This window comes from Armigeres subalbatus, chromosome 2, assembly GCF_024139115.2.
Source record: "Armigeres subalbatus isolate Guangzhou_Male chromosome 2, GZ_Asu_2, whole genome shotgun sequence".
Taxonomy (NCBI): Eukaryota; Metazoa; Arthropoda; class Insecta; order Diptera; family Culicidae; genus Armigeres; species Armigeres subalbatus.
In genome coordinates, this window is record NC_085140.1 from 152,632,990 (window position 1) to 152,647,078 (window position 14,089).

A 14,089-nucleotide genomic window follows, 5' to 3' on the forward strand; every position below is an offset into this window, starting at 1 on the left:
TGCGAAGTGTGGAGGGTCCGGGTTCAATTCCCGTCTTTGACCGAATTTTTTTTGTATGGTTGCTGATGTTGTCGAAGTATACAGCATTTAACTCTTCGATGGGGAAGTGTAAAATTAAATTCAATGTAGATTCTAACACATAACCAGTTCTTATTTTCTCGTGACCGGAGACCTAATGCAAGGGCCTGCCGTTTAATTAATACAATCTGTGCATATGTCGATTGACCGATTTGGCTGAAATTTTGTCCAGAGCATCGGGACATCAAATAGAACCGAATAAGAGAGCGAAAAAGTTTTTTCCATACTAATTTGAGCCACCCTAATGTACGTACATAAATTCAATTTCCATCTAGGACTAGTATGATCAATGCATGAGCCGAGAGACAAATATGAATTCAACTCAGATTCATTTTGTCCATTTTATGATCTTTCAAAATTTAAATTTAAAATTCATAAATTGATTCTTTGCATCTTACAAGTAATAATTATGGTGTTATTATGGTTTTAATTTCAAACACCCTGACTGGCTCCGTACGTCTTATGCAACGATATCAAAGAACGTTCGGTGTTATTGTGGTTTTAATTTCAAACACCCTGACTGGCTCCGTACGTCTTATGCAACGATATCAAAGAACGTTTGGTGGAACTCAGATGATCGAAAATTCCCAAAATTTCCACTGCTGAAAAACTGAGGGGTAACACAATTTCCATTGAACTAAGACTACAACTCATTTTCGCTTTGATATTTTATTTACAAGGGAAAGGGGGAAACGGGCGCACTAGCACTAATATAGACAGAGAAGAAGGGTTTCACAAGACAACAACGACAGGAATCTCAAAGGTGCATCGGTTAACACTAGAACAACGCTAAGCATCCTTCGGGTGTTTGCCGAACGGTTTTGGAGCTTGGCCGGTTTCTTGATTCTCTTTTACTACAAGGGACACTATTTACAAAGGAGCGGATACTGAACGCGTTGATGGTGTGGGGTGCGGGGTTTTGGGGGGCGTAGCTGCTATTGCTGGAGGGGGGCAACAGTTACAACACTCGGAACACATTTTCGGGTGGGTTGCTTTTGCTTTAAATACCTTTACCTCTATTACATGATGATGGGGGATGTTCTAGAGAAGCCGGGTTAGAGAAAAGCCACTACGGGGTGGAATGTCGTCGCGTGGGAGCCAAACGCGACAAGGGCAGTGCGGTATGGGGGCGGATAGGGATGGAAATACTACTACCTACACAAGACGTTTGCCAACAAGGCACAAAGATCTAAGGGTTCCAACTTCTTTCGACTACACAAAGTACGGATTATTGGGGCACATATTTCGGAGGGGGAAACAATTTACAGCGATTAAATTTACTGCCGAGCCGGTCTGGATATGGAGGTCAAAGGGTTCCACTCAAGTAAGAGTTATCGATGCGATTAGTTGCGATAGACTAGGGAAAATGGGGACAAAATTCGCCTCGGGCGGTCGGGGAGTGACGGAACGCGGAACGAAGGAAAGGGGCGGTGAACGGCAGGCGGGAGAGGGGCTGGTTGTCGTCTTGGTGTAAATCGGCACCAATCAAAACACGATTAGACTCACATCAGGTATCGGTTGTAGATGATGTGGAGGTATCGCTCCTTGTAGATGTGTTCCTTTTAGTAATGGATCGGCTAAACCTGAGATGCCTGCCGCATGCAAGCCACCGGCTATGGCTAGTGGAAATACTGTGCAGGTCTACACACGAGTTTCAATGTTTTTTTTAGAGTACAGTGTAGAATGAGACAGAGTTGGTTGGTATGGTGGCAAAAGATAAAAGTGGTCGAGAGAAAAATGAGAGATGAGATTAGAATCGCAAATCGAGCCAAAGTTACGTTGGAGGGTGGTCGGTGGAGTAGTGAAAGAAAACTGGGAAAGTAAAGTACTTAATCATTCGAAGAAGCAACGTTCGGGAAATGGAGCAGGGGGATTTCGGAGCACGCTACCAGAGAGCAGTCGGATTAAGGAGATAACGTAAGCACCGGAAGGGTTCAATTGAGGGGTTGAGTGCTAACAATGTCGAAAGAAATTAATTACACGGACGGGAGCAAAGTATCTCTATTCTCGACGTAAGCGTGTAATATGAGTAAGGATGGGCAAAAGAGAGAGATATATAAAAGAATCAGAGCAATAGAGAGAGATAGGTCAACTGGAGCAATATTTATATGGATGTGGAGTCAGCAGTTTGTCGAGTTCTTACCTCCTGTGCTGGAACGGCGTAGTTGCCTTGGATGGTGTATGCTTGGCCGTTTGCCACTATGACCGGTCCGTTCATCTGGGGCTTCGGCCGGTACGGGATGGTGGCACCTTTCGGGGGCGACTGGAAATAGATGGGCAACAAGCGGAGAAATAATTGATCAAGTGAGGGTAATGAAATAAAGTATCATTTAATTAATTATGAATTTATTGCTCGAAAGGGGGTACATATCACTTGTCGGAAGCCACAACTTGTTCAATATTGTGCTCTCATAGGTGGTTTTGCATTTTTTCTCTCGTGAATGGCATCTATCACATTGAAAGCGGATATCTAATAATGTATCTCATTCATGGTTTAATTGCGTTACGTAGTTATTAAGTAGGTATTATTTCCAAATTTGCAAAAAGATCTCCATAGGTTTAATTTTTAATAATTTCGACAATTATTTTAATTACAGCAAATTGAACTTTTTACTTGAAACTGATAATAGGATATGCACTGGTTGTTTCAACATATCATGCAATACGTTTACTGGGAGCATTAATTGAGTGAGAGCGTAGCAGAAAAAAACTGTTTCTAATTTTAAGCCTAAAAGTTTGCAAACAAGCGGAGGACGACGGAGGTCCTTCGTAGCTTAGTAGGGAAAGCACCTGTCTAGCATAATCATTTGGTATGGTTCAACTAAATAATCAGTTCATCCATGTATCTTGTGGATTATTTATTCAAATTTAACCAAAAACCTATTGACGAATTATCAATTTTACTAAATTATTTATTATCGACTTAAATTTGCCTTCATCATTCGACTAAATGTCCTTTCGAAGAACTGTCCCAAAACCAATTTTAAAAATGCATCGGTTCTGAAGTTCAAACTTATTTTTGCTTCTTCTTATTAAGTCCGAATTTGGTTTTGTACAGAAATCTGATCTCATCGCTATTGGTATTTAGAAATCTCTCGATTACACAGAGCTCATATCGGTCAGTGTTCAGCAGATCCAGCAAATTCGAATCCGCTTTCCTAATTGATGGGGTCTCTGGAGCTTGGAGATTCATGTCGTCAGTTTTGAAACCATTTTTCGCTTTTTTATAATTTACTCCATTGATTCCATAAAAAGGGAATAGAAGGGTCATCTAAAAGCAAATTATAGTCGTTCCATACGCTTTTGACCATCACTAATAAGTATTAAGAAGAATAGTTAAAACAAGAGCACAGTGTAGTAGATCTGACTCCGTAACACACCAAGTAAAGGTGTCTACCCAGCGCTACGGGAATAGCTGAAAATAGTAACGTTTTACTGGATCTCGGAAAGGTTCCTTTTTGTTGTCAGACCCTAAAAAGCGACCAGGAAGAGAAATAAATCTAGGATTTATCCAAATATGCACTCAATCAACCATAATTGATTGTAGCCCTCCGATATTTCACAGCTCTTCATTGGCAAAACTGCACCTTAGGTTCAAAATATGACAATATTTTAAGGAAGCGAACCCGCTTAGTGGGAAACGACAACGGCCGCCAACTTCTAGTCGGGAAAACTTCTTCCACAAAGTAAATTTGTGGTCCTACAACCGCAAACTCCGAGATCGAGAAGGCGAGTAGTGGCATAGTACAGCAGTAGCTTTGGCTTACACAGCAAAGGAGCTTGCGGTAGACTTGTGCGAGTGGCAAAACTCTTACCCGGCAGCCAGCAAACTTATGAGGCGAAAGTTTTCCTGTAAAGCAAAATAAAGTGTTCTTGAAGTTTTCGCATCAAAGCATATGCTGTGACGATTGGGTTCTTCTAAACAGCGTATGTTGAACGGGGAGGAGTATTGCGGTCTGAAATGGACCGAAAGAGAAATTTTTCGCCTCACACTGCACTGGAAGAAGCCTCCATGGGAGAGCTTTGAACCATGGGATGAATTTAGTGTGTGGGAAATCACATTTTTATTTTATTAGGATCGTGTGCCAAAATGACATAATACTAAGAAGCAAGTACTGTCCATTTAATTCCACCACCAGTAACTGGTGGAATTAAATGGACAGTACTTAATTCGTCTTAGACGGTTTAATACATTCCACTAAACGAGCTTAATATATTTTTCTGACTAAGAAGCATTTTGCAACATCTATCGGGCCTTTTTGCTACACAAATAAAACTAAATCTAATACCTACGTTTTTGTAAAATATTTAATCAACCCTCTTAGATTTTTCGAAGTTTTCAGTGGTTACATTTGATGTTGCATTGAATAACAAATCGCAGCGTTGAACCACCGCGAATGAGTTGTTGAAACTAGTATTGCGTCACTGGAGCATAAACTACATAGTTTAAAACATGGGCAAAAAACGGACGCTACCAATGTGGCATGTGGCGCAACGAAGGACACACCACCGTCATAAAAAGGGCAATTTCGGTTGGGAATTTCCGGCTGTGACCAGCGCGCTGCGAGTGATGGAAAGCAATCGTGCATACCTTCACCTACCTATGAGGCCAATATAGCAGAAGGTAATATAAATTTCAATTAAAATTCATGAATTATTATATTCATCTGCGCAGCGGCGGCGTCGGCGGCATACCGGACCGAGGACTGGCCAATCGGATGTCGTTAGTCCAGTTTATGAGTCCCCCCTGTCGCTGTTTGCATGGGTGGTTTCATCCGACTAGGTGATGGCGCGGGGTGGAATGTTGGCAGCAGAAGGCGAATTCAATGCGCTCCATTTGGCAGAGTAAACCCTCCCTCAAGTTGTCGAAAAAGGGAATTGAGGCGCGTGATTTCCCTGTTGCGACCTTTGATTGTCTGGTTCATATTTGTAGATTGTGTGAGACAGTAGATAGGTTTTTTATAGGTTAATGATTTCCATTTTAAAATCAGCCGCACTGGAGTCAAAATTCATGTAAAATGATATGACCCGTGACATTATGGTAACTTCGAAATAAGTAAATCGAAATTTCGTTCATGCATTACAAATCAATCTAAAATCATGAAGTAAAAATGGCTCCTGTATAACGCTCTAGACAAATTAGTCAAATTGCACGGAACGAAGTTTCTATTGCCCATCCTTGCTTTGAAGCTCGATATTAGGTAACGTACATCTAGTGAAGCCTGATTTTCATTTATCGGCTATTATGGCAAATAAATCAAGCTCTATCTGGAATAAGGGCGAATGTCGCAAGAGAGAATTCTCTTCGCCGACTTCCCCTCTTTTAAATTAAAGTGACAAGCAGATGATTTCGTTGCGGTTTTTCCCCTCAGAACGAAAGAAAACAATGAAAACTTGCATTATGACGTGATAAACCGCGATGAAATCCTCTGCTTGTCACTTTTATTTAAAAGAGGGGAAGTCGACGAAGAGAATCCTCTCTTGCGACATTCGCCCTTTTACCAGATAGAGCTTGAAATAACAGCAACATTGCGAAATTTCAAAATAATCACACCGTTGACAATCTCAGTGCTGAGCTTTTATGTAAGGATAATACAGCGTTAGACATTCATCATCGACATCGTCATCAGTCTTCATTCCGCTCGGTTCCATCTCGAAAAAATAAGTTACTCTTTTGGATGGAGCATTTCGATGGTGAAGCTGCATTTGTTTAGTATGCACCCAGTAGCAACCCGAAAGTGGTAGAATCTCTGAAAATGTGCAATAATGACCGTAATGTGATTCCGACCATACAGCCATGTATGTTGATGCAGGTCTCTGTAACAAATGTATCCACTCGAATAATACGATGCATCGCAACAGTGCACTTCCTGTTGGAGTGACATTTCACACGTGGTTTTCCAAAATATGAATTCGTAATTGGGTTACCGTTTCGATGTCGAAACGGGCTGGCAAGTGCGACTTTCAGGGCGACGCCCCACAGATAAAAATATGTTGTGATTTTATATGTATTTTCATGCACATATTTGGAGCATGCAAATAAACGTAACATTCAATCGATCTTACTTTTTTAAAATCAAAATAAATTTAAATCATGCTTGCTTGTAAAATTCAATAAAATTTAATTGAATATCGAGTGTTTATTCGTTTGTTGGGACTAGCTGCAATTTTACAGGTCGTTGAGTTTTCAAAATTATTTGCTGTGCCGCTCGCTATCCCGGAAATCCCTACAGCAATTCCGAACGTGTAATTGATTTTTCCGCCTGTACTTTTCCCGCTGGACCAGGCAAACAAAGGCAGACGCAACACGGCAGTAATCCCAGCTGTTTATTATTCTAAAACACGCAAACGCATGAATGTATTAAATTCACTAATGAATAAAATTTGCAACCCATTTGTAACCAGGAAAAATCTAATTACTCTTTGTACTGCCCCGGCGTCTTCGGCACACCCGCTCGACCCATCACGACCCCGGCAGCTAACCCAACCGCTAATTGTCTAAATTAATAATAATCCGAGCATTTTATAAATGTCCTACTGCACAGGTGGCAGCGCAACTGGATTCTGAGGTCTACCGCAGACCGAAAAAGCCACCAGCTGTTTGGAGCGGCGGCGATGACGCATGGTTCGTGAAAGCTTCCACAAAGAGCGCCACGGCGGCCGGATGCCGGGCATAAACTCAAAAATAAATTTCCAGGATCCAACTATTCGACAGATAAATACTTTACCTATGGATCACAAGATGTATTTTCTGAGGGTCTCAGAGCCTTTTATCAAAAGTAAGTTTTTTGGAAACATTCTCGACTCCCTGGACATAGTGTACCGTCATATGGGGGGAAGATGATCATTGAGGCGAAGATGATCACTTGATTTGTCAGTCAAAAGTGCCTAATTTTATTATGAAACGGTAGTAAGCAATATCAGGGCTGGTAGCGATGAATGCCGTTCAAAATAGTGACTTTAGTGACCAACGATGACGAAAAAGTGATCAAATAGTGACTTTCAATTGCAGAAAAAGTGACCAAATAGTGACTTTTGTATGAAGTTTTTAACCAGAGATAGAGCTACAAGTTGCATTAGCATTGTTATGATTTAATTCGTAGATTGCAAACTTGTGTTTTATTTTTGAGATCCTTAGAATGCTATCAGGAATCAAGAAAAGAACAAGGCAAGAACAACAAAAGTGTGAAGATTACTGCTACTGGCCACGCCCATCTTCACCGTAGGAAGGGAGAGGATAGAAGCAAGAAGCCAGTGACTACAACACTCTCATAAGTACCACGAAGTTGGATATTGAGAATGGTATTCGTTAGATCAACCAGAAGCTAGCAAGTTGACCATGGTATCATATTAAATAGAACACCCCGGCGTCACGGAAAAAGGGAGTGAATTTCAAGTTGTTACACAAAACTATGTTGATAATTCATTACACCATTTGTTGTTTAATATGAGCTCGATGTTTTCTGTATAACAGCAAAATAATGATATAAAATGATCTAATTGATTCCTAGACGGTGAACTATTTTGACTCACAAGGGTTATAAATCTTTGGTAGGACCATTTATTTGAAAAATATAAAGTAATTAAAATAATGAAGAAATTTAAAAAATACGAGTTTACCAGTTATTAAACTAGGGTTTAATAACAATTTTAAAAGAAGTTTTTGAGATTTTGAGCTCGTCGTGGCATTCTGAGGAAAATTTTTAAAATCCAATAAAACCATGGCCTCTTATTAGAAAATCCAGAAATTCTAATAAACTATTATTCCTAAATGGCAGACTTTAATATTAAAGTTAATCAAAAATGGGTGGTCAAATATTCTAAAATCTTTTAAATCTAATTAGTTTGTAGTTTTATTTTAGATTTAAAAAATCCGACCTCCACACTAGTATTTGGGTATCTATTCTTCATTGGTCCATGATCCTTTTTTAAGACGATTTTATTCGCGAGCTTTTTTCATACGCACATGTTCCTTACAAATCCTACCGGAGTTAGGAGCACTAAATTACAGTAAAAATTAATATCCTTGTTAGCAAAAATGAGCAGCGTCGTTTTATTTTGTTTGTCTTTTCGATGAAGCATAATCAAGCACTTTTTTCCTTTACGGTTTCCTGCACGGTCAAAACGCCATCTAGCCTGATGGCTTGTGCCAGAATTACTTCTGACATAACTTGCTCTATAATTTCTTTTTCGAGACTTATCCTGAAGTGTCGCAAGGCGGATTTAACAATCCTAGACAGATTTAACAATCATAATGTACTTTCTGTCATCGACGTCCTTATCGCTCGTTATACTCTCTGACGTTGAGAAACATCAAACATCATTGTCATGTGATGAAACTGAGGCTGTTCACTAACTTTGTCACCGGATAACCGCTCACCAACAGACGTCATTCTAGTTCCAATACTCCTTAATTATGTACTCTATACTGGAGGTAAAACTTTCGAGTTTTAACAAATGAAGAAAAAGATCATAGGGTAAAATGCCCAATAGTGGACCCCCTAGTAGCAGAATTGTGCTCTTCCTATCTTAAATAGTAGAAATTTTCAACATATTAATTCTGCTTGATATCTTATAACAAGTTCTGCATTCCCTCTTCACGATCCATACATAAAACACTTAAATACATGACGTTATTCGTTGAAATTAATATTTTTGACTGAATTCGCCCTATAGTAGACCCCCTGGGGGTCCATAATAGGAAATTGGTTCCCTATAGTCGACACTTCATTTGATTTTCATGTTTCGTTTCGGACGTTCTTCTTCCCTATTATGGACCCCCCAAAATATTCCTATAATGGACACTCTCGTGTTTATTTTTTAAAGAATTAAAAAAATATCATCTAATTTTACTTTCCACAGCATTTACAATGCATGTAATCAAATCATAGAACTGTAAGGTAGGTTCTCCTTACGGAATTTCATAGAAAAGTGTTTACATTGTGCTGTAATAATGCAAAAATGGCCGAAGGGTCCACTATTGGTTGGGGGTCCACTATTGGGCACTTTACCCTAGTTGACATGAATCGGAAATAACCTCACGATTTTCACAACACATTTGGAACTTCTTTGGAGCATATTTCCCAAATTTTATATATTGCCTTCTACGCATAGTTGTCCCAACTCGAGCCAATTTGTCCCACTGAAAAATTATGTTATCATCTAACGATAATGTAGGCTGGAAAACGTCTACATAAAGTATGATCCATCTAATATTCCAAAAAAAGTATTTGCTACGTTCATTAGATTCCAAAAATATTGAAAAACTTTCAAATTTATTCGATTTTAAAATTAGTGGGACGAATTGACTCATTAATAATATGGGACAATTATGCGTAAAACGGCAGAATAGAAGGTACACATGATTTTTATTTTTATTCTTTTAAATAGGCAATGCAAAAATAGTGACTTTAGTGACCATTTTCCGAAAAATAGTGACTTTAGTGACTTTTGGATGCAAATAGTGACTTTTTAGTGACTAGACTCAAAATAGTGACCAAGTCACTAAAAAGTGACTCGCTACCAGGCCTGCAATATTATCCGTTCAAGTAATGTTACCGCTAGGTAGAAAATCCGAGTTTTTCGATTATAACCATGAAAATGTATTTCGTGGAAGAAAGAGAGAGATAGTCATAAATGACGCTATTTTCGTTTCGAATATTGACTTCGTAGACTTCTTTACGCAGTAAATTCAACATTCATACAAATAACCTAGTGTATTTTGACAGCTAGGTCATAATGATTTTAGTAGAGCTGTCTTGATTAACTTCACCCCAAACCAGATTACTCAGAAAATGTGTGATAATTTAATTTATTTTAATAAATGCAAACGCATTTCAGAAAACTAAAGTTGTTGATTATTGCAACGTATATAAGTACATGTTTTGAATTTTTTTTTTCGATTTAAAATGTAAACACCTATTGTTATTGCATGTTTTGTCTTAAAAATGATCATCTTCCCCCCAGTTGACGGTATCTATAGTACTTGCCACACAAAATACATACTCATGCAATGGCGGGCATAGAAAAGCTTTCAGTTAATAACTGAGGAAATGCTAATGGAATACTAAGTTGAAAAGCAGGCCAAGTTCCAGTGGGAATGTAGAGCCTGTGAAGAAGAAGAAGTTTTTTTTGGGTTGATCCTATATTTAGTAAAGATTGTACTCGAAAAAAAAATTATCACCAAATATGTTTAATATCCAATATTTTTGAAATTTTCAAAGCATAGGGTTACTGTTCCTGGACTTTATCTCATAGCTCCGATATTCATCCCACGAAAAACAAAGCAATGAAAAGAAATTTGATTCGTTTCTTTTTTTGTGATTTTTTCAGCAGTGAGCACGCATGTTAGCAAAAAGAAGCGACGTAATTGATGCCGTTTTTCGATGTTGATGTTGTTTTTGATGCCGCGATGAGATGAGATGTTCCGTGAGATGGAAAACGGAACAGTTCCCCTAAATAAGCACATATTAGCTATGCGCATTCCATTTTCCTTACATTTCTTCCGTGTTGTTTTGAAATACCTTCCCTGTGCTCTATTCGGTAAAGTTTTGGCGAGTTTGACGGATGAAGATACAAACACACGGTACAAACAGGACATCGTTAGCTTCACCCCACCCGTTTCGCGTAATGGCGCGATTACAGATTTGTCCAAAACCAAGTGCCATCTTCGTGGGACCGGATAAAGGGCAGCAATCGCTATTGGAGGCATTCTTCGTTATACATTCGGCCGATGATGGAGCTGGTCGTTATGTAGACCATCTTCTTCCGGACATTCTCCGGAACATCCAGGCGGGACTTGTCGACGAAACATTCCAAGCTTCTTTCTTACAGTGAAGACATAAAGTCCAACCAAACTTTCGCGATCTATACCTACGGGATAGTACTGGATTTCGCATGACCGCGCCCATAATTTTTTGTCGAAGCACTTATTGCTTGGAATCCACCTTGATAACCACTTGATAGAAATTGTGTACATGTAAGCATTACACTCTTATCTTATTTTTACAGAAAATTTATCAATTTTTACACATACAATAAAAATTAAAAATGATGGTAGATTGTTTTGAAATGTGGTGTTCCAGAAACTTCATGACAGTTAGCATCGCTAAATGCAGTATCATCTCGTTTCATCGAAAGACCAAACTATTTGTCTTTGACTATACCATCGCAGACCAGCCGTTGCAAAAAGTAACGCAAGTACGAGACTTATACTGGATGGTGGCCTCACATTTCGAGTCCACTACTCTGATGTAATTTCTAAAGCAAATAGACAGCTTGGATTCGTACTCAAAATTTCTTCAGAATTCCATGATCCATTCTGCCTGCGATCACTGTATTGCTCGCTGGTACGATCCATTTTGGAGTCAAGTGTGGTTTCCTGGTATCCGTACCACGCCAACTGGATTACTAGGATCGAATCAGTTCAAAAAATCGTACGACATGCTCTTTGCGAGACGAGCCAGTCTAGGGCTGAAAGTCTCGCTAATAAAGACAAAAAAAAAAGAAAATTTTAAAAAAAATTGACGCCAAATCTGCTTTAACTGAGATCAATATTTACGCTCCAACAAGAATTCTACGCCAGCGAAATTTCCTCCACCTTGAAAAGCGAAACGTTGAGTATGGTCAGCATGATTCTATTAGATTTATGTGTAGTATTTTCAATGACGTTTTTGAACTGTTTGATTTCAACTTAACCACGCGGACCTTTCAAGAACGACTCTCATTAAGACGATAACTATTTTTTAAAGCATTTTTATATGTTGTATGTTTTAGTTAGTTAGTATATTAAGCTCTAATTGTTCATTAAGACCACCAAAGCGTCAGATGAATGTATACAAATAAACAAAAAGAGATGTGAGAATAAGAAGCTAGATGCGAGAAGTGAGATATGAGAAAAAAGAGTGGATTATGAAGAATGAATAGCATAAGAATTACAAAACCAGATATCACAGCAAAATTTGTTATTAATATGTTATTTGTTTGTTATTTATCCCTACGCGGGCTGTCAACATTTTTTAATCGGTGCTCCCCGTTGAAATCCAAAAAAAAATCTAGTTCAAATCAAATTTTTGAACGAGGAAGTACCGTTCGACCGAAAGCCATATGGCCGAAAATGTCAATTGGCTGAAAAGGACACACGGCTAAAAATGTCGGTCGGCCAAATAGGTCAGTTGGGTAAAACAGTCGTTTGGCTGAATAGGTCGTTTGTCCGAAAATGCCGTTTGGCCGAAATGGTCCTTTGGCAGAATGGGGTTACATTACGGCCTTAAATGTAATTTGGTTCCATATGATCCGCTCGGCCATGACATTTTCGGACAAATGGCCATTTCTGTCAAACGTTCATTTTGGCCAAACGATAGTTTCGGCTAATTAACCTGTTAGCACAAGCAACTTTTCGAACATATTACCAGTTCGGTCGTATGTCCCTTTAGACCGCATGTTCTCTTCGACCCTGCGTGGCTTCCGACCGAATGCCATTTTCAGCCAAACAATTCTCGACCTAATAAGCGTTTTGACCAAACATTCGATTCGCCCAAATGGCATTCGTGTAGATGACTTTTGTTTTATTATGTTATTCGGCCAAACGCATTTCAGCCGAATGGCTTTCGGCCAAAAAACTCTAGAAAACTGTTTGCTCGAATATGTCATTTGGCCGAACAAACCAATAGGCGAAAAATCATCCGTCCAAAATTGTCATTTGGTCGAAAATGCCGTTTAGCCGAGATGATAGTTTGGCAGGATAGGGCATTTGGCTTGAAATGTAAACTGGTCAGAATGGACATATGGCCGAAGTAGTTGGACGGTCGAACTGCCCAGTTAACATTTTGATACGTAAAGCTTTTGATATAAGTTGTCATATACAAGCAAGAAAACTTGTATATAATGCACTGAATCGCTATATACCTACAAAAGTGGAGGCTATATACATACTAAACAACAACTTTCTTGAGTTTTCGGAAGCATTATTTACGATCTAGTAAAAAAAATATTGTGAACAACCATGTCTCGAACATTTTGACCCTTGAATCTAAAGGCTAATGGTCTACCGATGTGCTAAACAGCAACTGTTGGAAAGCAGCAACTTTTCGACAATCGTAATCTAGATGAAACTCTAGTGTTGACTACGACATTACAGTATACGATGTCAATAACATTTACACGATTCAAGTACTATGTTCTTGTACGTATAAATGTAGCTTGAGTCTTATATGGAAACTGTTTGTAATTGTTCCGATAATGTTCATACATGAAACGATTGCGCAGCATTCCAAACGATTCTGCCCACATTTAAACGATGATGAAATGTCAACATCAATATTTCGCCGTGTTTACTACTAGTACTGAATTATTTTCATTTGTTTGAAGTTTAGTTGTATTTTTTTAATGTTTGGCAGTGGTACGGAGCACAAATCGGTAGGATTTATAGAAAGGAATTCAATTTATGCAATGGAATTAAATCACATCGGATAGATTGAAGTAAGTAGAAATGAAATTTATTTTATCGCTGAGATACAGTGAGATTTGGTCAACGCGGAAGAGTACAAACTATTTACGTACAAGGCACATCCGTATACGATTTTTATGACAACACGTATTCGGATATACGATATTTGCGATTCAATCTGATTAGCCGGATATTTTTTATATCATTTTACGATTTTTTTAACACAATCGTAAATATTCCATATGTAGGTATTACAAACGATAGTAATCATATTTGGGGTATTTTTATAAGTAATCATTTACGAGTGCGATAAAAAACTGCAGTATATGCGATCAAATATATACTTTCATATACGATCTGTGGTTTACTGGGTGATCATTTATCAAAAAAATCGTTTGGCTGATTAGAACATTTACCCGAAATGGTCGTTTGTCAGAATTGAGTTTTCGACCTAATATCTGTTTCGGCCAAACGTTCAAATTGACCAAATAGAATTCGGTTTAATTACTTTCGGCCAAATAACCCTTCCTCTTTTTGAACAATTTCCCATGAAATTTCCAAAGA

The 14,089-nt window shown here is 38.6% G+C and overlaps 1 protein-coding gene across 12 annotated transcripts in view; it reads right to left on the reverse strand.

The window, feature by feature from the left end:
• The window catches only part of LOC134211035 (poly(rC)-binding protein 3), a 413,468-nt gene that overhangs the window by 83,708 nt on the left and 315,671 nt on the right, over positions 1-14,089 (reverse strand). For all 12 annotated transcript variants that reach the window (XM_062687577.1, XM_062687578.1, XM_062687572.1 and 9 more), the window contains exon 7: positions 2,222-2,341. In XM_062687577.1, coding sequence (XP_062543561.1) covers positions 2,222-2,341 — 120 coding nt within the window. The remainder of the gene's footprint in view (positions 1-2,221; positions 2,342-14,089) is intronic.